The sequence below is a fragment of the Ciconia boyciana genome, chromosome 2 (genome assembly GCF_034638445.1).
Source record: "Ciconia boyciana chromosome 2, ASM3463844v1, whole genome shotgun sequence".
NCBI classification, from domain to species: Eukaryota; Metazoa; Chordata; class Aves; order Ciconiiformes; family Ciconiidae; genus Ciconia; species Ciconia boyciana.
Window position 1 is genome coordinate 105,274,072 of NC_132935.1, and position 24,327 is coordinate 105,298,398.

Sequence of the window (24,327 nt, forward strand, 5' to 3'; positions counted from 1 at the left end):
TTTGGGGGAGTATGTATCTGCATATCTTGCTGCTATCTCCATGTGGATCTGCTTCAGACTTACAGCTCAGGCAAGGTTCAGTCAAAATAATCAATATGCGTGGAAGACTTGCATGAGCTAAAAAAAATTTAAAATTGCCCCTTCAAAATGTGCACATATAGCCCTGCTGAGCTTCTGATGTCTTAAAGGTCTTTTCCAACCTATATGATTCTGTGATTCTCACAGCTTTTTGAAGCTGTAAGCTTTTTTTAGATCTCTGATCAAAATGCACAAGCAGGTCTTGATATCTTTTTTTCTTTTCTTTCTAACACCAGTAGTTTAAAATAGAGGATGGGTAGAATGAAGGAAAGCAGAAAAGGAGAAGCTCCCAGATGTGATTATGTGTTAGAATAGGGCGTTATGGAAATTTTATATTGTGCCTTACTGTCCTGAGTATTGGTATCAATGAATGTTAGGTCAGGTTCACACAGCAATCATGTTAGCCTGTATAACTGATGGGAAGCTCAAAGCACAGCAGGGTGTTCCTAAGCCTTATGCTTTGTCTAGGGAGCAGTCAAGGAAATGGCTTGTCTTGCATCCTTGCATGTTCCAGATAGTCTGTTAGGCCGGTCTGCCCTCGTGTGTGCACCCAGCTCCTTTTGACACTTGCATTCGTATTTTAGTACAATATGTAACTCTGCTTTTTGCTCTATTCAGTTCCTGCAAACCAGTTACAGCTCTTTGCACAAATGGCTGCGGCTTGCATTTTGAATTATGAATGTGCCCTGACTGTTCCATTGCCCTTTGTCAACAACAGATGCACAAGGCCAAATTCTTCTCTCAGTCATGTTGGGGACGATCATGGGATCTGATCTTTCACATAGATGTCTGTTCAGGGTAATTCACTTAAGGCATACACTACAGCATTAATAGGGATCAGACTGGGAGCCCTGCTTTCTGGAGATGGACTTATATCCCTTAAAATAACCTATCCAGTGGACTGTGATGGATCACATCTGGCAGGATGGTTAGTAGAGTGGGTTCCAAACAGCCTCTGTTAGAACAAGAAGATTACTATATAGTGCCTTTTGTAATGTCTGTATCTATTATGTTGTGTTAGCTTGCCTTTGCCAGGGACCATAGCTATCTGTAAGGAGAGCTAGAAGTGACACTGGTTGACTTCAGAAATCACTGTGTCTATATAAAGCAAAGGAATATCCTACTAGGAGAGACCTAGGGTATACCAGTGCAAAATCTCTTATTGCAAAGCTCATATTGCTTGCAGAGTCATTGCTGCTAGTTGGCTACACATTATTTATTTTGTTTGATGTAATGTTTGATGTAAAGTCAAAGCTTGAAGGGTTTCACGTGCGCAATGGAAATATTTTCAGTACAGTAAGCTTTTTTCCGATCAGGAAATTCTGATATCTAACTGAACAGTCCCCTGAGTAGTTGTTTATGTATCATGTGGGAAACAGAGATGGGGAGAAGGATGTACAGCCCAATTGCAGGGTGTTGTCTGCTTCTAAACCTACAACCTCTGCCTATTGAAAAAGCAGGCCTTGAAGTGTATACCTGGAAGATAAAACTGGTTTCCAGCTTACCAAGTAATCAAGCCCTCTCAGGCCTAAAGACTGAATGTTTGTTCAGGAACCTCGCATTTCAATTCAGAGTAGTTGAAGCCCTCCACAAATCAAAAATGCAGCAACTGTGTGAATATGATGTGTGACCTTTTATTATTAAAGAATCTTCTTCAGCTATGTGGAAATATAGTAAATATCCTGAATTTCACTTGGAAATGTGTTCGTACTCAGTGGAACACTTGCTAGTGATGAAGTCAGAACTGCTCTGCTGGGCAGTGGTTTAATTTTCCTGAGCTTTGCCTTATGTCTGTCAAAATGTCAGCATGTCAGTTACTTGTGTTCATTGCTCCCAGATGGTTTGGTGATCTTTGATGGAAAAGGATTGTAAAGCTAGGAGGTAGTTGTTGCTGTTGTTATTATTTTTATTTTCATTGCTGTTAGCTTTGCAATATCACTTCTTGAAATACAGACCAATTTAATTTAATTTTCCTCTGAATTTAGGAAACCTCTTTCCACTGGTCTAGATTTGCAAAATCTATTCAATCTTCATAATTCTTGGACCCATAAAGTTCAGTTCAGTACAAAACACTATAGCTAAATAAATAGCAATGTGCCCTTTGACTTTGGCACCCTTTACAACATTGGTACTTCTGACATGAGAATCTGTTGAAGCATGGGATAGGAACTTTCCTCCAATTACTTCCCAAAAGCAACATCTCTTTTATGTGTTAATTTTCTGCCATAGTTAATGTGGAGTAAGTGTGGTTAACAACAAATATTAACTTCACTCTGCATTACTGGTTTTGGTATCCTATAAATATATAAGCACTGGTATAGCAGTGCTGGGAGATACCCAGTTTTCAGCGATGTAAACCTGCTGCCTTTCTCAGGTACCAGCACATATTGGAAATGTTATATCATCTGCCTGTCCTAGATGATCTGCCTAGAGAAAGCAAATGAGACATCCATAAATTTAAATTAGCTATTCCCTTCATAGAGAAGGAGAAATATTACCAGAAAGAAGGTTGCAAAACTAAAGGAGGAAGAAGAGGGGCCAGGCATATAATTTAAAACGTTGAACACAGAAGCTGACCTGAATTGGTCTAAGGATACATATAGTCTAGCATTCTCCTTTTGATCTATATGAGAGGATCCTGAAACGATGGAGTATTCTAGACAATGAATAAACTCCCCCTACAGAAAGTTTCTTCTATTCCTTGTTACATACAGCTCATATGCTGAGGCTGAGAGGTTTTAGAAACTGTCAGACAGAACAATAACAAGGAAAAAAAAAAAAAAGAGTATTATCTGGTCACATACCTAGCCAAGTTAGAACTTAATACACAAATTAAAGGCAGCCAGCTGTTCATAAGAAAACTAATAAGCAGTGGGAAGTGATCAGTGACTTTCCTGAAGGATCAGTCTTGGGACTAATCTTGCTATTTTCGTTAATACCCCCATACCAAAAAGAAAAATAAGCTACTGAATTGTATTGATAGCACAAATTTTGGAGTTTTATCCACAATAGGAGGATATTTCTCTTTTCAATTTGCTGTCTTAAGGTAATCAAAATCTTCAAATCCCTTTGTACTCATCTTGTACATGTAGACAGAGTTGTATAAGAAAGTACCTTTTTTTGTGAGCATAGCGCACATTTGGGGCTTGGTCTCAATTAATTCTGTCCAGTGATTGATATCTGAGATGCAGCTCCACTCTCACAATCCAAATTCTTTTCAAATCAATTACATATCTCTGAAACTAAGGACATACTGGCAGATACTAGCTAAGGAACAAGAATTGTCTTGCATAAAGCCTGTCTGAATGCGAGAGAGAGAGAGAGACTAGCTGTACTGGTCATATATATTTAAATAAGCTTAATGATTAGAAGTACCTTGCAGGGAATTTTATGCCATCCAGGTTAACATCTCTTTTGCTATTTTCTATGCATTATTCACAGTCACAGTGCTCTTGGGCCCCTACATTGCTGGCAAAGGATCATATGAAGATAGTGTTTAGGATGGCTAAAATTTGCCAGCCCAAATCCTTGAAAACACTCCAGTACAAGCCCTGCTGTTTTCTCCTTGTTTTTCTTACCTTGAGATGAATCTTGAGAATTGGCTATCAGTCTGGAAACTGAAGTCGATTCAAATACAGTGTCTGCTTATTAACTTTAGTTCTTTAGAGTATCTGTCATCCTATGTGATAAAAAGCAAAAGCTGTTAACCTGAAGCCCTTTTAATTAAAAAAACAAACAAACAACCACCACCAAAACAAAACACAAAAAACCAAAACAAAAACCTGTTTGGTTACTGTGCATAAAGTGGTGAGGGATTTGAAATGCAGGTAGCCTCTCTCACTCCCTCCCACCTCATAAAAGCTACCTCAAATGGTTGAATTGCAAGGAATACTGCATGCCCCATTTCTTCAGCGTTGTGGGGCATAGGATTTGTGGTTGGGGCAGCTTTTCCGTTTCCTGCTTTATTGCAGGAGAGTGCTTGACTCTTTCTTGCATTGTCATTGGTGCGAGTGCCAAAGATAGTTTTAATGTGTATTTAAGTGTAGTTACAGCATTTTAGAAACAAGACAGTTCTTAGTCTTGGTTCAAAGTGCATCCAAGTCAAAAAAAAAAAGACTCTCATTGACACGACTGGGTAGTGGCTTATGCTGTCTACAATCAGTGGCATGTGCCTCCCTTCTGTCAGAGACTGGTGCTATTCCAGCACTCTGGTTTCCCTTACACGAGCTACCTCGTATCTTCGTACATAAATGCACACAGATAGAGTAGTGATTCCTGTTTCCGAGTTACTTTCCAAGAAAAGCAAGGTAACGTAATCAGTCCTATCAATAGGTTAGGATCCAAAGGGCCTAATCAGCTTGGTAGACAAAAGCTTTTCACAGCAGTGATTACAGAAGGAGCCTGACCATCAATTAAAACTCCTCTCTCTGAGCCTTTGTTTTTCAGACAAGGAAGGGCACATAAGGGAAATTTCAGAGAAGATCCAAAAATAGCAGGTGGCTGTCACTGCTGTGCTGTACTCAGTTTTAATCATCAGCTTGGAGAAATAACATGTCTCGGTTGCACAGGGATGTACAAATGTAGGTCTACTGTTTAAATGCCAGAAATGGGTATGAAGAGATATGGGTTGTATATATGAGACTGCAGCTCCTGATGGACCTTTCTACCTCAGTTTTCTCATGCAACACTCTTATGTTTCCGTTTGGTTATTTAAAAGTTTTAAAATACGTTAGTGACCTTCTGATAAAGGTGTTGCAATGATGTATATTTTATTGCACTTTCTGACCTGTGGTGAGTATTTAAGATGTTTGCTTTCATTCAGCAAACTTAATAAATCAGAAGAATTTGCTCCAGTACAGATAAATACTGGGAATTTATCCAGCAAATTGAATGTTAACTGTGCTGTTTGTTTGTTTGTTTGTTTGTTTTTTAAATTTGTGAGGGTTTTTTGCTTGGCTTTGGCTTCTTAGATTTAGAAACCTTTGGTTTTCTGCTTTTCAGTTTGTTATAGGTAGCAAAGAAGGCATGTTGGCTTTCTTTGGTATTGGTCAAATACCAACTAAACAGACTCATATTTTGTTCATTTTAAGTAATTGCCATGATTTAATGAACAATAGACTTTTCTTTTGAAAGGGGGCAACCTAATTAATGCAGAAGAACTCTTTCATTGCTGCTATCTCAACATCAAATGTATGGTATTAAAAAGCTATCCTCTACCAGAAGCCACATGCTGCCTCATTAAAAACAAAAACAGGAAACATTTTATTTACTTTGAAAAAGATGGTATCAAAATAGAAATAGGGGAAGGGAGGAGAGGCTGCAGCTGTTGCAGTCAAAGTTTCAACTACAGAGCTCTTTTTTTTTTTTAATGCTTGTCAAATTTGACAAGTTCATGTAGCTTTTGGTTTGCGGAGGTGTGCATATGTTTACATATATTTACTGGTTTTGTTTCATGCCACCAGATAGTACTTGTTTAATAAATCAAGTGGTGTTATGTAAGGTTAGAAGTGATGGTCAAAACTGAACATTCTTGGTTTGTTTTTCAGTAATGGGGCTTTCACTTGAGTGTGGATTTCAGTTATTTGGCTTCCAGTGCATATGCTTCAACATGATTAATAAATTATTTTAGTTAATCTGAATGGTAGCGCCACTTAATGTGCAATTGGACGAGTCAAAACATCATCCACCCCAGAACTGAGGGCCAAGCAATCTGTACAGTATTAGCTTTGTGCTGATGCCAAGCAGCCGGCCAAATTTGAGTCCAAAAAACTGAAAGAAAATGCGTTGCACTTAATTATGTATTTTTGGCTATTTAAATATCCAAAATCATTTTCACCAATTACACATATTTGTTTTGTTCTCTACTACAAAATTCAAAAGTCAATTCATACAATTAAGCTGATCAAAAGAGAAGCTGTTCAATACTACTTGTTCAACAGTATTTGAAACTCCCAGAAGAAATCAGTGAACTTAACTGCTTTGCCTTCCATACTTGCATCCTACTCCCAAAATGCAAAAGGATTCAATTCACTAATTTCCTGCTGGTTTGTGATTCATAGAGATAAACCAGCTCCGTGGTTTTGGTGCCATCTTACTACATCAGTCTCCAGTAAATTAAGGGCTGTAGGAAATCTGTGCAGCTTTTATGCCTATCAGTAGCTCAAGCTAGACGATGTTCTGTTTGTCTTTCTCCAATCCTGTCTCTTTAAATGTTTTCAGAAACCTCATGTGACATTCTAGCCTGCTCCATCTTTATCCCATGCTAGACTTCGTTTCCATTCTGGGAGAGTTGTTTTGGATCAGCTGTGAAACACTGGGCCAACAGTAAAGACGACCACTGTCTGGGTGACTGCCATCTCTGCAAGAAATGTTTCCCAAACTAGTTTTTTTTCTTTCTGATACTGATTGAATGCTCTAGTCTCACACCACCACCCTCCTGTTATAGACAAGGTGGTAGAACATAATGTCTGTCATCTGTTAAACTTGTTTGATTATGCATCCACATGTTTATCTTCTTTGCTAGGCCTGGTCCAAGACCTGCAGTCAGACCCTGTGGTCCCTTTCTGTTCATTGATGCCTGGTCTAGAGCAGCACTTTGGTTGGATCCATGTATGCTTTCTTCTACAGTTGTTTTTCAGTATCAGCTGCATTGAGTCGAATTCAGAGTGTAAAGACTTGTCTGCATATTTGGGTATGAAAATATTTGGGGTTCAAAACATTCAGGTGACTGCAGCTAGTATATGAAGAATGTGGAGGTTTGGGGTTATTCTCCGAGTGGGCAAAAGTGGAAGAGGATACCAGAGGTGCAAAATGACTGACATTCCCTGGGGCCAGAAATTTACATTAAAAAGAAGAGAGAACTAGGAACCCTCTACCTTCTTGCTGCTAATTAACCTCTTCAGGCTCTCTGAGGTTTAAATATTGCATGCTGATATAGTGCAAGTAAGGGAAATGTATGTTAGGAAAGTCTAGAGCAGAAGACACATGAGAAAAGACTGAGGGAAACTGGTTTGTTCAGCCTCCAGAAGAAAAGGTGAACGGGAGATCATATTGCTGTCTTCAGCTTCCTAATGGGAGGGCAGAGGGGAGACAGAACCAGACTCTTGTTTAAGGTAAGCAGGGATAGGAAAAGAAGCAACAACCACAATTTGCAATACAGGAGATCCCAGTTTGACACTGGGAAAGAAAATTTCACCACAAGAGCGGTCAAGTACTGGAAGAGGTTGCCCAGAGAAGCTGTGGAGTTTCCATTCTGCTCAACCTAGACTGGAAAGGGCCTTGAGCAACCTGAGCAAATCTAACCTACTCTGAGCGAGAGGTTGGACCAGATGACTGTGAAAAGTCCCTTCCAGCTGAAATAGTTTTGTGAATCTATAGCTCTTACTCAGTTGGTCTGTGAGGTGTTGGGATTGACTGGGTGCATTACTGTTTGGGCAGGTGAGGTCTAGGGGAAGGAGAGTGTTTAGAAATACCATTTAATTTATATAGGTTCCTTAAACTTTATTTGTCTGTGCTGTGGTTTTGAGAGGCTCTATAAGCTGTCTCCCTTCTTCTCTTTTAACTTGAGGATATATGGTTTTCCTGTGTCTGCCATTAACACTATACATAAGTGCATCTGTGTTGAGACTGATACCTCAAAATTGAGCCTCGGTGCAACAGGAATTGTTAAAAGACTGAACTGGACGTCACTGGTGCACTCAGTGAGCACAGCCAGACACAGGCTTCAAAAGACAGACTCGAATGTCTTGCCGTAGGAGGGTCTTGGAGATAGAGTACAAATTAGGATATTTTATGTATTCTGCCCTAATTATATTCTCATGCTCAGAAAGATTAGAGAAAGAACAAACATAACTTTCTTTTAATAAGAGATTAATAAGGACATGGGGGAATGGACACCTACACACTGCTTTCTTCAAACACACAACATGCTATGATGCATAATATTTCTAAAAATGGGAGAAATGCTGAGATGTTCAGATTGACATTTCAGTGCCTGTCTGATTTCAGTGTCTGCCTGAAATACAGGGTTCAATAATCCTATTATGTGTGTCTGGCACACTCCTCCTTCTTTAGCGATGTGCCTCCCCTAACTGCTATAATAAGACAGAACAGCCAAAGCCTAATTCTGTGTGCCTTGTCCTATCATTCAGCAAAGTTATATCGTCATCAGATGCAATCTATTGTTTTCTTTCCTGCTGTGTGGTATTGATTTTTCTAACCTTTCCTAATGTTAAATTTGTTTGGCTTTTTAACTTCCTTACCAAAGGTTAATGTTATTAAGTTGAGCAGGTATCTGTAAAACTACGAACTTTATTGCCGATCTTGCAATTGTTATACTGTCCTTTCATTAAACCCTGGCTGCATCAGAAAGCTCTGTCTTGAAGATTTTTGTCATTTGGGAATAATATGGTGAAGGTTGACAAGAACTGCATTTGAATTTTTGTCCAATTCTGTGGTATAAAATACTGGATTTTGATATATCAGGAGCAACAGATTTATCTAAAACTCTCTTACCATGAACTGCACAGATATTAATTCCAGTGAGGCTGTAAAGAGGATGCAGGAAGATGCAAGTGCTCTGCCTGTCCTCTTCCCCAGTACGGTCTGACCATGCCAGTCTCTTTGCCATTGTGACAAAACGAGCGGATCTAAAATCTCTGCCAATTCCAGAATTATCTGCTTGATGTGGAAAGAGAATGAGAAATCATAGTTTAATTTGAAGGAAGTGGTGGCTTTAATGGTGGCACTCTGTCAACGTTTTTCAGTATGATCTACAGCAGTACTTGTATAAAGTGTCAAAAGTGCAGACAGTGAGCAAACAGTTTCAGGATACCACTGTTAAGCCAGGTTTCGTTTTTAGTTACTGATGCCACAGTACCCTCTTCGTATCAGTATCACAGGTACAGTAACCTGCCTTTAATGAATTGTGCATTTGACATCCCATTTACACATTTAGATTGCATTTCTGTGACATGTATTTGAGGCCTTTTATTATGAACATGTGTAAAAGACAGTAGCAGGGCTGAATATAGGATATCTGTGTGTGGTGCATCATGGCTTTCTTCTGGAGCTGCGGTAAATGACCTACAGTGCTCTCCAGCCACCATGCTGACATTATCTTGCCTTGGTAGTACCTTGTAGTTGCTCTGAAATATTTTTCTTATCAAAGAACATCCCGAGAAGCTAGACAAGAACTAACCTCAAGTGAAATGTTTTGAATAGTAGAAAGCATAAAATAATAAATAATAAAATAATTTAAGCTCTTGTAGATCGTCACTTAAAAAAAAAAAAACCAAACCAGACAATTTGGTCTTCCCTGTGTGGAAAGCAGAATTGCAGCCTACCTGCAGCTGCCAAAACCTGACTGTCCGAGGAGATCAGGCGTGTTAGTGACTGCAGGAAGGAGTATTTCAAAGTGCTGGGGGAGAGTGTGAGTTAAATCTTTTATTTATAAATCAGTATCTATAAGCCACTTCTGCCAGCACTGTGAAGCGAAGGAATGGCCCTGGCAAAAAATAAAAGACCTTCCTTCTCTACTGCTAATTTAAGAGCTGGTAACTCAGGTTCTGTCTCTTCCCCCATGCTCAGCAGTAGCTGTCCCTGCCATTGATTTAGTCTTCCTCTATCACATTCTTGTGCTGTTCAAAGGCTGATTGTGAAAGACCAGGGAGGTTCTATCTGTTCACAGTTTCTCACAGCTTGGTCTCTCTTGCCACTACCAATGCCGATAACGAGACTGTCTGAGAGCACCCTGTTTTTAGTGAATGAGACATCTTTTCATTTAGAGTGGCTTTGATTAACAAATTATTTCCAGTAGTTTTCAGATCCAATTGTGAGCTTTCTGGGTGGGCCTGAACATCCCTATACATTTCTTGGGCTCCCTTGGTGTCTCTGGCTAGCGTTGCACAACTCACATGTTCATTACAGACTCCAGATGGCTTGTGTCCCTTCTCCCCCTGCCAATTTTATGTTTCGGGCTTTCTTGGTGAAGAGTGGAGAAATGGCAGCTCTTCAAATTGTTTGACACTTAGCACTGAGTCCAGGCTCCAGATGTATTTTCCCGAGCCTCTTCGTGGTGGCAGCAGCATCGTTTCTGCAAGCGAGGTCTTTGATTACCTGTGCTGTTGCAGCTGTATGATGCTTCACCTCAGCGGGCCTGTTGTTACTACTTGAAAAGGTATTTAGAGCAGTATCAGGTATCAGAAAGGCTACCGCTTTTGACCAGGTTTCCTTTCAGAAGTTTTTGAGGAGGGAGGAGAAGAGGTATAATAAAAAGCATGCCGTTATCTCCTCCCTTATCTCTTCCACTTCATCCAAATCCCCTACTGCATGATGGTTTTGTTTGATTTTATATGCATTCTGGCTGTGCGAGGAAGCATTTCAGTGATAGTGTATATCTTCCTATTGGAGACTCATTATTTTGTTGCATGCAATCCACTAAACTCCATCCATGCACTGATCTGGGAGGTTTTGTGTTCTGTACCTTTATTTTTACCACTAAGGTAGAGGCAACTTTAATATTTTTGGATTTTTTTCTGATGTAACAAAACAATGTACTTTATACACACAGGCACACATACAAAGATTCTGTAGTCTGAATGCTTTTCTCTTATCAGTTGTTATTGTATATAGCAGAAACATAAAATCTGTCAGATAAAGACAAAGCTAGGAGGCTTTTAAGGGGACCTTGAAGTGGTAGGAGAGGGAACCTCTAAATCCAGTGTGAATGGTTCTTATTTTAATTTATGATGCTGTATTGGGTATTTTGTACCCTTGAAACCTCTTTGAATTAGTGACTTTATGTGGTAGATATACTCCACTTTTCCTTACTCAGCTTTTTATCAGGGGCTTAGCAATTGCTTTAGCTCTCAATTAAGAAATCTGAACTCCTGCTTTTCCCCACTTTAACATGCTCACATCCATATTACCCCACTGCAAGGAAATTGTTGTTGTATCACTCCAAATGAACTAGTACAACTGCACTGGTTCCAGGAAGCTTGAGCACTTTTGTATGCTTACATTTATACACATTTGAATATATGTAGCAGAAATGTAGTAACAGTAGCACCAAAGAGGACAGTCATTTTCCTGGAACCTGATCCTGGAAGTTACTGATCACCCAGGGCTCACTACACTAGAACTTGTCCACCCAGCAGAGCATCGTAGAACATCTTATCCGAACTCACAAGTGTACTTGATGGGTTTTGAATATCTCCTCCTGTGCCTATGAAACCGCTGTTTCATAATAATTCATTCAGCTGGGACCTACGGTCTTTGGGGTCTGTAAGGGTAATAGTCTTTTACTTAATTCTGCATCTCCATGCAGAGGATTTAAGAGTTGTTGACTGCAGTTAATTTCACCAAAGACAGGATTAGTTCTCGAAATTGAAAGATGACTGACTTTTTTTTTTTCTTCTCTCCATTTTGCTGCTTCTTCACTAGGGATGTGAGTTAATTGAGACCATGGATCAGGACCTCACAGATTTCACCAAGTGCCTTCAGATACTCCAGAAAAAGATAGAGAAGAAGGGCCTCCAGGTAAAGGCGACACATCTTTTGTCTCTTGTTCTTAGTAGTTACTCTTCCTCTCAATGTATTTAGGTTTATGTTTTAAGTTTGTGCTGAAACAAAACAATATTTTCTGTAGCCTTGCTGTTCTGCAGTTTTGCCATAATTTACTGCACACCTTGTAAGCATTGATGCTTCTGCTAAAAGGAATTACACAGTGTGTCAACGAACAAGCGCTCGCTTTCTTAAAAGGCAGCTTGTATTGATTTCTGTTAATGAACTACCTAAAGTGCAGAAGAGCTGTTGTGGCTGGTGTTCAAAGCAAGAGTCCCACTTCAGCATGTAAATATATTTTCAAGTCTTGGCACGCTGGGCCTTGATGTTAATCTCCTTCCTCTCCCCTCCCAAAGATAAAATGGGAGGGGGAATCTTATCCTGCCAACATTACATATGGTAAGCAATACCTCCTTCTGCAAAAGGTTCCCCTAGAATCAAAGGGAACCTTTGCAGAGCAAGCAGTGCACTAAACTTAAAAGGAGCCATATGGAGTTGTCAGCTGCTCATTTCATTGGAAAGGCAAAGGAGGCAACGTTCCCTCTCCCCTTCCACAGTTTGGTTTCGGAGGCCCACTTGTTTCATCTCTCTGAGATGCAATGTTAAAATTCCTTGGAAATTTCCAACATGATGAGTCAATGGCAGATACGCTCTTGGGATTGCTGCCCTTTTCCTCCCCATGGAGCAGTTGTTCGGGAGGGCTGAGCTCTCTCCTCCACTCTGCACCTATGGGTGAAAGGCATTAGAGGAAACAGCTGCTGCATCCTCCTGCCAACAGTGAGGGCAAGACTCATGTAAGAAAATGAAAACAGCAGCACAAGATGAAAGATGTGTAAACCTCCTCTTTTCCCATTTTCATTGCAGCAGGATAGGAAAGTTGCCTGACTTCTGAGATCACTGTGCTCCAACAAAGCAGCAAGAGGTGAAGATGCCAATACCACTCACTCTTTCTTCTTTCCTCACTCCAGGCTGATAAAGAATTAACCAGTTTTTGCTTAAGCTTTTTAAAAATGTCTTGATCTTCTAAAGGAAATATATGTCCATTGGATGTTTCAGAGTGCTGTCGCACAATGCCCATCTGCAATTGCATCTCCTCTTGCCGCCCTCAATGCATACTGTTGTCCATCAGGTTTTTTCCCCTATCAGTATAGACAGAGATGGGAGGGTTTCTCCATACGCTTCTCTTATCTGACTGGCTGTGAGCCAGGAAACTCTTTATATGATAGTTTATTTTTTCCCCCCTATAATTTATCATCACAAGAGCACAGAGGGGTGTCTTGCCATCTAGGACACACATGATAATGAGTGCCTTCGGAACAGAGGAGCCACCTACACGTAAGATTTGTTTTGACTTTGGCAAGTAAGGTGCTTCCCTCTTAACAGAATTACCCTTAGAATGAAGGAGAACTTGAGTGTTTCTTGGATTCGGTTCATTATCAAATCCCAGCTATTGCTATAGAGGGATTTTTTTTTTAAGCTATCACAAGAGGTTTTATAATGAATAATCAATGTGTGGTTAAAATAAGAGCAATGGGAACATGACAGCTACAGATGTGTTTTAACAATAAGTAGCCTATTTGTAAAACTTCAGATTCTTTGATCACTCTCCTAGGTAAAGCCCTGTTAAGTTGGCTAAAGGATACTGCATTGTAATCCTTGATGATATTTTGTAAAGTACAAGCCAGAGTGTAATTGCAGTAATTGTGCAGAGTTCATGCCAATGCACTAAACCTAAGATTTCAGTTCAGTTATATTTTCATGCTGTGATATGTAAGATGTGCTTTAAATACAATCTGAGTTTTTCAGAGGTGCAAGAAGTAACAGATATGTTTTCTAAAACTAAGTACTATGTTCATTAAATCCTAGCTGCTTCTTGCTTGCAGTGTCTGTTCCATAAAACATAATAAGATGCTATGAGCTGATTCATGCACACTAGCTAAAGCATATATTTCTATTTTTGGTCTTCTGCATTTTCTGACATAAGGAGTTTCAAGAAGTCATTGATTCAATTTAGGCAAATAATATGTGAAACTTCAGCAAATGGAACCCAAAACTGTATCACAACTGTATAAATTACTAGTTTAGGTTCCAATTTGCCCTTTGTTCAGAAGCATTAGCTATAATTTGTTAGTAGGAGGCTTGGTGATTCTTCTGGATGTCCTGATAATGCAGTGCTTAGCTTGATGCCTGGTCCCCAAAACCACAGAGATTCTAAGCACTTGCAACATATACTGGCCTCAGTTTATGGATGCAACCACTTGGCTCCTCTGAAACTCTAGCCTCTTTAAATACCTAAATTTGCATTTAATCTAGGTGTCTTTATGGGTAACATTCTGGCATAAAAAATGTCAAGTGGTAAGAAAACAGGCTGTTCAAGCCATAGATCTAAAATCTTTGAGGAGAATGCAAATTTCTTCAGAGAAGAAAGCTGCCATTGTATTCTGTGGTCACCTGGGAAGTACATACAGCTGAGAAGAAAGGAAGGTCCAGGACCTGAACACTAGAAGTGGATAGAGAAAGGGTTCTTCATCTGCATTTGCATTTTTGGCCTGAAGTACAAACTTGCATGTCACAATATGTTTTTTTTTTCCTTCTGGAAAAAATATCATAAAAGCTTTCCTTTTAACGGAGAGTATTAACTAGGTGGTTCCTGGTTCCAGGAAAAATATGTACGTGTCCAGCTTTGATTTTTATCCACTCTATCTGGCTTATCCAGAGCACTTGTCAAAGAGGAATAGGACAAAGAGACACTACGAATCTGTTTCCCAATGATTTATAGTTGAAGTTACTAAACAAGGAAAGTATCTCTTTAGTTTCTTAAAAAAAAATTGATACCACAGTCATGCTGTGTTTGCTGCTCTTTCTGGGTAGCAATATGTTAAGCTAGGAAATTAATTACATTCAATGTATACCATGGATCCACAATCCTGTGACATCGTTTGTCTGGATGAAATTCAGCTGTGAGGAGCTGAAGTATTTGAAACAGATGTTCCTCTGTTGGTTAAAGAATAAGTTACCATTTATCTGCTATACTGAATGGATAAAATTTCTACTCTGATCTATCAGTCACGTCTATGGAAGTTCTATGTCTAGGAGGTTTTTGAGCTCACATGAACATATGGGGGGGCAATGTTTTGTTCCAAAGGAATTAAGTTTGTGTAATTTACTTTCCATGTCTCTGCACCTCCATCCTCCTCCTCTTCAAATAGCTTTTGAATAAATACCTTTTGAACAGAGGAATAGAGTACTGAAAGGTAATCATGTCGAACAGCTTTCTTAGCAATCACCTGAGTGGGACTGAATGTGAGGTAGACACTTAGTGCCCCCACTGGAGAGAATGCTGCAAAGTTAGTTTAGATTTTACTGGTTGTTCAAGAATTCCATTTGAGAAGAGGCCTTAGAAATGCCTTTACTGCAAAGAAAGGTGCAATTGGAATTGATGGTCAGCTGAGACACAAATCTGGGAGAAAAAAACTCCTTGTTAGTTCTTGAACTCCTTGTTCAATATAAACAACAGTAATTCTGTCTTCTAGAATAATTAGCCAAATTCATAACTGCTTTTTCCTTATGTCTCAAATAAAAACTCTTAGAATAGTTTCTGAATCCTCAGGGTGATTCATTTCTGGTTTACGTTGCATAGCCAAGTCATGCAGAAAGCAGCATTGGGGTCATTTTGTGATATCTAAGTAACCTAATTATATGTATTTATAATTACATACTACAGAGAATGTTAGAACAAGCAGTACCCTTTATATGTGCAAGCTAGAATCAGTCTTAATTTTCCTTCTCCACAGCCCTAATTCATTTGTGAATTGCATTGTATTGGATGGGTGAAGCAGTGAAGTACCACCAACAGAATCTGACTCCTGAAGTTTCTTTCCAACCTAAAGGCTGTTAGATATTTCTCTTTCTCTTTCTGCATGACTGTGAGTATGCATGCACACACATGCACGTGCATGTATGTATAAAAAATGCACAAATTTTCTGTCAGTATACCTTCCTGGCCCTATGTGATGCTTTTTTAATGTCTTAATAACTCTGTCTCTATTTCTGCCATGGGTTTCTTTTACATTGTTTATGGTCTGTTGAACACTTAGGTGTGGACATTTTGCTTTACTGCCTTAATCACTGTTTTATCCATTCTGTGGTTATGTGAGTACTTTCCTTTCTTCATTATGAGACCTTCAACTAAACTTATTTACAGTAATTTCTGTCTGGTACTACTTTCTGTTCTTAATTTTCTCTCATGTAACACAAGCTATTTCAAGAAACCAACTGAACTGGCAAAATGATAGGCATGCTTACAATATCTCTTATTTAGAGATCAACAGATCTTACATTAAAAGTGAACATTATTATCTTCAATTTGCAGATCGGAAAGCAGAAGTACAGAAGCAACTTGTCCACAGTCTCCCAGCATGCTAGTGGTACAGTTGGGGATGATCCTCCTATTCCCAATCTTCATCAAGTGCTCTTTCCATAAGAGTGTCCCTGGTCTGATGCACAGGCAGCTCATAGCAGCTCACACCAGTGAGATGTGGAAGTGTGTTTATCAATTATGCAGCTCCAAGAAGAATCCTCGTAATGTAAAGATAGATTTAAGCCATTATCTTTATCTCAGAGTTACAAACTCTGCTTTCTTTAACTGTTTCATCTAAAATACCATTTAGTCTTAAAACTAAGCTCTGGGACTTTTCATTTAACTTTATTATCTTTTCTGCTTAAAAAAAGTTAAAGCAGCTCATTTGGTTATATGGGCTGAAGATATAAAAAATGAATTTTATTGAAACCTACATGCCTTTTAGTGGTTTAATGTTAGTGTTTTTAAATTGATAAAAGCATCAGTGTCAATATGAAAAAGTGAAAAAATCCAAACCAACTCTTCCTAAAAACCCTTTGCAGTAAAGGGATACTATACTAACATTTCCATTTTAAAATTACACTTTAAAGGTTCAATCTGTCTGCAGTCTAGGATATTACTTCTTTTAAGTGAATGCAAGCATTCTTCTCTTTGCCCTTTTAAAGAAAGTGTCAAATCAGTCCACTTTCTTTTCTCTTGAGGGAGGCTAAACTAAATACAATGTTAGTGAAGTCCTGTGTTTATAAAGTGCTGAAGAGAAGACAATGAAGTGATGTTCATGCACCACCTTCAGCTATACAGTGTTCAAACAGCTTATTAAGCACTCTCTGTTTTGTCTTTACATGAAGAAAAAGACCCTGAAGAAAAACAGAAAATACTCTAAAACGAAAACCAGAAAATACTTTAAAAGAGAATATTTTTTTACATAAAGAGCAGTCCCATGTAGAAAGGGTATAATTATTGCAAGTACTGGGCTCTGTTTGGCTTAGAGTTGGTTTTGTCTATCAGTTGAGGTTATTCCTGATGACGTGACATTTTTGTAACAGTAAATATATCAGCTTCCATTCCTGACTGAATTGTAATTTTGCTGTTCATGTTAGTCGGTAATTTCATGCCAGATCACTAGTTGTTTTCATTTCTGAAAACTTTTGGGGACCCAGAACAGTAGCAGGAATGGCTTTTAAAGGAAAGCCTAGGAATGAGAACAGGCCATTGCCAGGATTTGGGAATAGGGAAGTAACTAAATACCATAAATAGGGGGAGAGGCAGTCTGGAAGATACTAAAGCTGTCATGGAGCTGGAGTATGAAGCTTTTACAAGGACCCTGAAGTTTGTGGCTCTATTCTCCAAATTCCATATAGGAGGCAGGGCTAAGAATGAATCTGTTCAGTTTTGGTGGCACTGTTGAGTTTTTCTTCTTAATGCCTCACAGGAGGAGAAAAAAAAATGCAAATGAGATATATTTTAGGGGAAGTTAAATACATGTAATGAAAAGATTTCTATACTGTGAAGTGCTGTATCAAAAGATTTTCATGAGTTATTAACAGTAATCCTCTTCATAAGCCTTTCCTATCAGAAAGAAACAAATGGATCTAAAGTGTTTCCTGTTAATTCCCACTACATTTTATGTAGAATTTCATAATACCTTTCAACAGGAGTAAATCCCTCCTGTAGGGTGTACAGACATATCCTTGAATGCTGACTATTTTGACTCTAAGGTCCAAATCCACCTTCCAGGAATGCAGTATCTATCCCATCTTTCCTATTGTTGTATTATTTTAAGGCTTCCCATTGTAAAGGTATGGCAAAGTACATTTCTTGTAATATGGGATATCAGAAGCTGCTGGTTCCCAAAGAGAAACACCCTAATTTCATGTGAAGGAAGCAGACTGTCTACCTGTTCCACTATAGCTAGGGGCATCAAGACACACTGAATATCTTTGTGTTAGAATAATTTCATGCAAAATGGGTGTCTGCAAGAACACAGTGCATCACATACTGAGAAATTTTCTTATGTAATCCTTGTATACTCTACTGGGGCTTGTATTTGGTCTATGAATATAATTTAAAGAAAAAAGGCAGAAGCAGAGTGGGATTTCTGGAGAATGCATTGATTTTTGTTTGTTTGTTTAAAAAAGATAAACCCCATATCAACCTTTGGGGAGGGGAAGGACAAGGGGAAGAAATACCGTTTATTTAGGCAGTTCAGGGGATGGGAGAGATCAAGGATATGCTCATTAACAAGACTGTGGAAGCTAATAAGTAAGCCAGCTACTGTTCTCTCAACTGAGTCAAAGGCTAAATATATTTGAAACAGAAAATGTGAGGTTACTACAGGCGATTTACTGTTCCCTTTGTAACCACCAATTTTGTCCTGTTTATTTTTGATAGGAGAGGTGATTCTCCTCCCCGCTCCAGCCCCTTCTGCTTTACAGGAGCACAGCTTCCCTGATAGCAGCTATTGCTGATGTAACTGCCTCCATGCTGGGAAAGTGGTTGGGCTACACTGACATACCACTATTCTCAAAAGACTGTCGGACTTGCATTGACAGAGTCTTGGAGGTGGATGTTGTAGTAGGGAATCTTGAACAGCTGTAGGTTTTGACACCAGGAATTTCTCTGCAGTTCAAGGACTGAGAGCTCAGTTTGTGGCCTGAGATTTTCATAAATAACTTGGTTTATTTTTTTTCTGCTTGACACATGAATACTGTGGTGTTATGAAATCTGCTGTAAGTTATGCGTATTTTTATGAAATTCTGTTTAGTTAATGGGATGTAAGTTTATAATTAAGCATATTAAGAAAATTGTGCTGGTACAGCAGATTTTAACTGCAGATTATAATAGTCAGAGCATTTTTTACATCTCAAATATGATTTCTTCCTACTGAATGTAGATGCTTGTCAAGAATAAATGACAGGTTTTTGGCTACTGGTGAGATAGTTTCATAAAAACCTTCAGCAGTTTTCTACATCTGTAAGTGCAGAAACACTGGCTTTAGAGAGAACAGTTTCATAACTTTATAAACTGCAGTGATCTGGTCCTTCAAGCAGTCAGTGAATCAACAAATTAACCTTTTTCTGTGGCTTCTTTTTTCCAAGAAAACTTATTTAACCTAAGGAGTGCCTATAAGAATGCTTCCTTACCGGTTTTGTTTTGTGGATTCCCCCCCCCGACATTTCCGTCCTTTTTTGTAACATTGTATGGCCTTTGAACAGTCAAGAGAAACAGTGAAATTGTAACATTGGTCAAGTCTTTTGAAGCTGTGGTGGGTCTTTCTCTGTTTTTTCTTTTCCTTACCTAGAAAGGAGTACTGGGGGCAGAGAGGAGAGGAAGCTATTAAGACTGTTGCAAAGTAAAAGTGTGTGGCTGGTGCTACATAGAAATGGTTTAGCCTGTAGTCCCGAGGCCTCATTGTCTTCTGCAATCCTTTGACTTTCCCTGCCTTTAACTCTGGACCTCTTGGCTGACACCAGCAGTGTTCAAGAAGGGGCAAAGGGGCTTACAGTAATTTAACTCTTCACAAATACTGTGAAAGTGAGGCAGCCTAGTAATACTTGAAAGGCCCCTACAGTATTCCCACTGTAAAAAAGGCAGTAGCACGAGCTCAACAGAGGTAGGGATTGAAGGGTCTTCATAGCAGAGCCGCACTGGCAACCAGGCTTTGCTAGTTCTGATGCTCACGCTGTTCTTTTTTTAATCAGCTGCCTTTTAATCTGACTTTGTCACTGCTAGGGAGGAGACTCGGGGGATGGTCTCTTCAACTTGCCTAAAGAACCCATCGAGCTTCCCTTTTAAACAACTGAACAACTAAACACTGAACAATTAAAGCTCAGTATTTTGTGCAAATTAAATGTGAGCATAAAATGTTTACAGCTTCACAAGCACCTCCAGTTTAAGAAATCATGCTTCATTTCTTTTTAAGTGCATGGCTAAATTTATGTGGTCTAGAGGACAGTGTAGAAAAATAAAATTGATTCTGTAATGGGTGTAAGGTGACATTATTCAGGCTATGTTTAGCTTACCTGCTACAAATACTGAACCTATTCTGAAAAGGAAAATTGGCATCCAAGATCCTAACCTACTTCCCTCAATATAAGAATATCTCCAGTCTCTTAGAAACAAATGTATAAATTCAAGACTTCTTTCTGCAAATCTGCACTCCCGTGAAAAAAAAAATAATTCTGTACTGCCCAAGTATTCAGTGAAATCACTCAAAAGAGGAAGCATTTGCAGAATAGGGCCCGAGAGACACGGGAAAAATTTTCCATCTTTAGTTTCAGGTCTCATATCTGTCCCTTGAGTATAATAGGACAGGCTATTATCCCCTTGTTCATCATGAAGATTAATGTTCAGACCAGCTGAAAATATTACTGTTCTATTGGGACCTATCGGGAGATCTTCAGATCTGTGTGAATCCAAGTTTAAACTTTTTAAATAGCAGAGCTAACATCTCGTCCTAGTTAGGCACAAATGCCTTTTTTGCCATTATCTCCTCTGCAATGCTGCTGCAGGAGAGTAAGGATGCCCTACAGCTCTGCATTATTTGTGGCATCTTTTATACCGACTTCATTGCTAAATGTTAAGATACGCAGGGAAAGCGCCTGAGCCATTAACTCTTGCTCAGATGAAATAAAAAAAAAAATAGCATCACCCTTTAATGGAAATGGAGATTTTTTAATTTCCTTTTCTGGATTTTGTACGGAATGTTTTCCCTTAAAAATCTGTGATTCTTTCCTTAAAATATGATACCTAAATTTAACGTGACAGAATGGAAATAAAAATAGGCAGAAAATTAGTTCTAGAGAAAAGACACATCTGGTTTAGGAAGCTCCAGGAAAAGATCTCACTTCTCATAGTGTTGAAGTTGGCTTTCTCTGTTCATCTGTGTATAAGCACCTGTGGGCTGCTGGCAGAGCATTTCTTATAGCAGCCCTTGTCTACAGAAAATCTACCCCATTGCCTTGAAATACCACAGTTTGTTTAGCCTCCTTTGTAGGCTTTCCAAGGGTCCTGGACCAGCATCTAGGCAGGAGCTGAAGCAAAACCACATGAAGGTGTGGTGGGAAAGGAAAGGGAGCTTTGTGGCCGAGAGAGACACATCTTATGTTTGTCTCAGCCTTCTAGAGAAGCAGAAACAATAATGAGTTAAGTGATGAGGGTTATTAGTTAGGCTGAAGTAGGGACTTGTATTGGGTTTGTATGCCCAGGTGCTGGCAGTGGCTGCTGGGGTCTCTGTGAGGAGAAGCCAGGGCTGTCCCATGCCGGACACAGCCGGTTCCAGCCGGCTGCACCGGCCCCACCGCAGGGCACAGCTGAGCCCCTCAGCCACGGGTGGGCACCTCGGGGAAGGGCAGGACAGTGCCCAGCAGTGAGGGGTGAGGGAAAAAGAGTGAGAAACAGCCCTGCGAGCCCCGGGGGGAGAGCGGGAGGAGGGACTCCAGCCGTCCCCGGCCCCCAGCCATCCCTGGCCCCCAGCCGTCCCCCTTGCAGAGATTCCCCTGGAGAGCCCCTGCCGGAGCAGGTGGAGATCTCCCGAGGGAACTGCGGCCTGTGGAGAGCCCGCGCTGGAGCAGGTATCCACCCTGCAGCCCATGGAGGACCATGGTGGAGCAGATACCCACACTGCAGCCTCTGGAGGGCCTGATGTCAAAGCAGGTGGATGTGTCCTGAAGGAAGCTGCAGCCTGTAGAGAGGAGCACACACACGAGCAGGCTCCTGGCAGGACCTACAGCCTGTGGGGGACCCACGCTGGAGCAGTTTGTCCCTGAAGGACTGTACCCCTTGGAGAGGACCCCACACTATAGTAGGGGAACAACATGAGAAGGAAGGAGAGGCAAAGAGGAGCTGGTATGGACTTACCACGGCCCCCCATTGCCCTGCATTGCTCAGGGAATGGGGGAGATAGAGGCGTTGGGAATGAAGGAGTGAAGTTGGGCCTGGGAAAAAGAGGGGTGGTGGAAAGGTGGTTTTAGTTTTGTCTTTTTTTTCTAACTTGATTTTTAATTGGCAATAAATTAAATTCATTTTCCCCAAGTCGAGTCTGTTTTGCCTGTGATGGTAATTAACGATCTCCCTGTCCTTGTCTCGACCCATGAGCTTTTTCATCTTACTTTGTCCGCCTGTCCTGTTGAGGAGGGGGAGTGAGAGAGCGGCTGGAGTGGGTGCCTGGCTGCCAGCCAAGGTTAACTCACCACAGGACCGTAAAGGAAACCAAAGAGAAGTTGTCAGGGCTCGTGGAGGTGTGCGAAGGCGCACACACTCTCATTGATTCATGTCCTGGGATATATATCCTGGTTGTGGGCTAGCAGGCAGAACTTACAGCGTCTAATCCATCAGGTCCTGAGTAGCCTTCCTGTACAAGACTGTCTCTCTGCCAGCATGCTGCAGCAGAAGCCACGGTCCCGGCAAGGCTCCCTGATCTGGATCGTGATCTGTGTCCCTTTGGGGGAATAACGGAGGCTTTTAGGGAGAGTCTTCACAGCAAAGAGCCTCTTCCATGTGCAGTGCCCTTCCCACCTGCTGACCCTGCGGGACTGGGTTAACCTTCAGGACAGGCTGCAGGCTGGCTCTAGTTGAGGAGTGTAGGGTGACAGGCATCAGCACGGTGGGGTGGGGGTCTTGCTGGCAGGGAAGCGGTGGGCTGTAGTTATGTTGTCCTGCTGATCTTGTGACAACATGGAAACATGTTGGAGGGAGGGGAAGGAAGGCTACTTCAGTAAAGACTGACAGCTGGAGTTAAGTGCAATATGAAATACAAAGCTCACAACAAGTAGATTCTGTTGAAGAAGATAGGATTACTTTTTTTCCTCCATTGAGTCGTTCATTGATGGGAGTTTTTAGTTACTTTGGTTTTCCTTTTTTTAATCCTGGAGGCAGTATATGAAGAGATTAAAAACACAGCATGTGCCAAACACAGCTTTTGGCACTAGATGCGAGTGGATATGAGATCGTTAAAGAGATTTTCTAGACCATTTTAGCATAATCTTTTGAGGGCCTCTTGCATTGCTGCTAATACAAATCCAGGGCTTGCTTTCTTAGGGATATGATAGTTTACAGTGATTGGCTTTACATTTCCATGGGGGTGATGCCACAGTATGCGCTGTGGATTGCAGTGGTTCAGCTGTGGGAACAGAAAGGCTAGCCTGATACTTGTGAATGTCTCTTCATACTGTTTTAAAAGATGAGAAGATTTTCTGATTTTTCAGAAGACACGTGATTGATAGTCCTGGGATCCTTGTTCATGCATAGATAAATGTGTCAAGGTCAAACCCAGCACGCATTTTCCTCCAAAGCCTCAGTGAACAGATTGCTCTAAGAGTTTTAGTGCATTTTTGCCTACTCACAACAGCATGGTAACAGTCTGGAGTAGGGAGAAGCTCTTCACCCAGAAAATTTAAGGCAATAAGGAATCCCAGTGACCCTGATCTCACACACAGCACGAATTGTAGAGCTGCGTCCCAGCTGACTGGCAGTAGCCGAGCGGGAGTTACTGCTGTCCCTGCTCTACCTGAGGCACAGGTAGTACTGTTTGATCAAGGTCATACAGGAATATTCAGCACAAGAGCAAGCAGTCAAATTCAGATTGCTTGGGGACTAGCAGTTCATGTGGATTTTGTAGATTAGGTTTCTGTAAGTAAGAAAGAATAAAGTCAATGGTTATGAAGTTTATGTTCCACAAAATTTATGCCAAATGATGCTATGTACACCCTCAAACGTTCCATTTACCTGCAGGAGAGAGCAAAGCCAAAGCACTGAAATGAAATAAAGTCATTTGACCAGAGGTGTAAATACAAGTCAATAGTAGAACCAAGATGCTGAGATACTTCCAGCTACTCAAATCTGGGACTGAATTTTGAGATTATCTTTCCATTTTCCATCTTACCATCGTACATGTTGCTTGTTTTAAGCAGACAAATGCAATCTGTTTGCATGCTTATTGTCATTAGCAGAAAGAATTAACCTCTTATTTGAAATAAAAAAGTTTACAAACAGAGAAAGCATTTGGATAAAAATGTAAGAAAATTAACGTAAGAAGCAAGAAATGCTGGAACAATATAATAGAAAGATTAGTGGAATCAGTGAGGTGACGATGAAGCTGATTGAAGGTTTTCATCTCAGGTACACAGGCAGCATGGCAGCCTTCAGCTGAGAGCTCTTGTTCCCATGAAGAATCAGATAGCTGAAGCAACGAATAAATTCCGGCTAGAGTAAAGAGGATTCTACCTGAGCAAAGTTCAGATGCTGCTGTGTGGCTGGGCATATCATTCCCATAGGAAATTAATGCCATATCTTTTATGTAAAACACTGAGCTAGAGAGCCAATATAAT

At 40.3% G+C, this 24,327-nt stretch overlaps 1 protein-coding gene across 1 annotated transcript in view; it reads left to right on the plus strand.

The window, feature by feature from the left end:
• Positions 1-24,327, plus strand: part of TPK1 (thiamin pyrophosphokinase 1) — a 319,400-nt gene that overhangs the window by 180,754 nt on the left and 114,319 nt on the right. Inside the window, exon 5 of the mRNA XM_072853402.1 lies at positions 11,521-11,616. Coding sequence (XP_072709503.1) covers positions 11,521-11,616 — 96 coding nt within the window. The remainder of the gene's footprint in view (positions 1-11,520; positions 11,617-24,327) is intronic.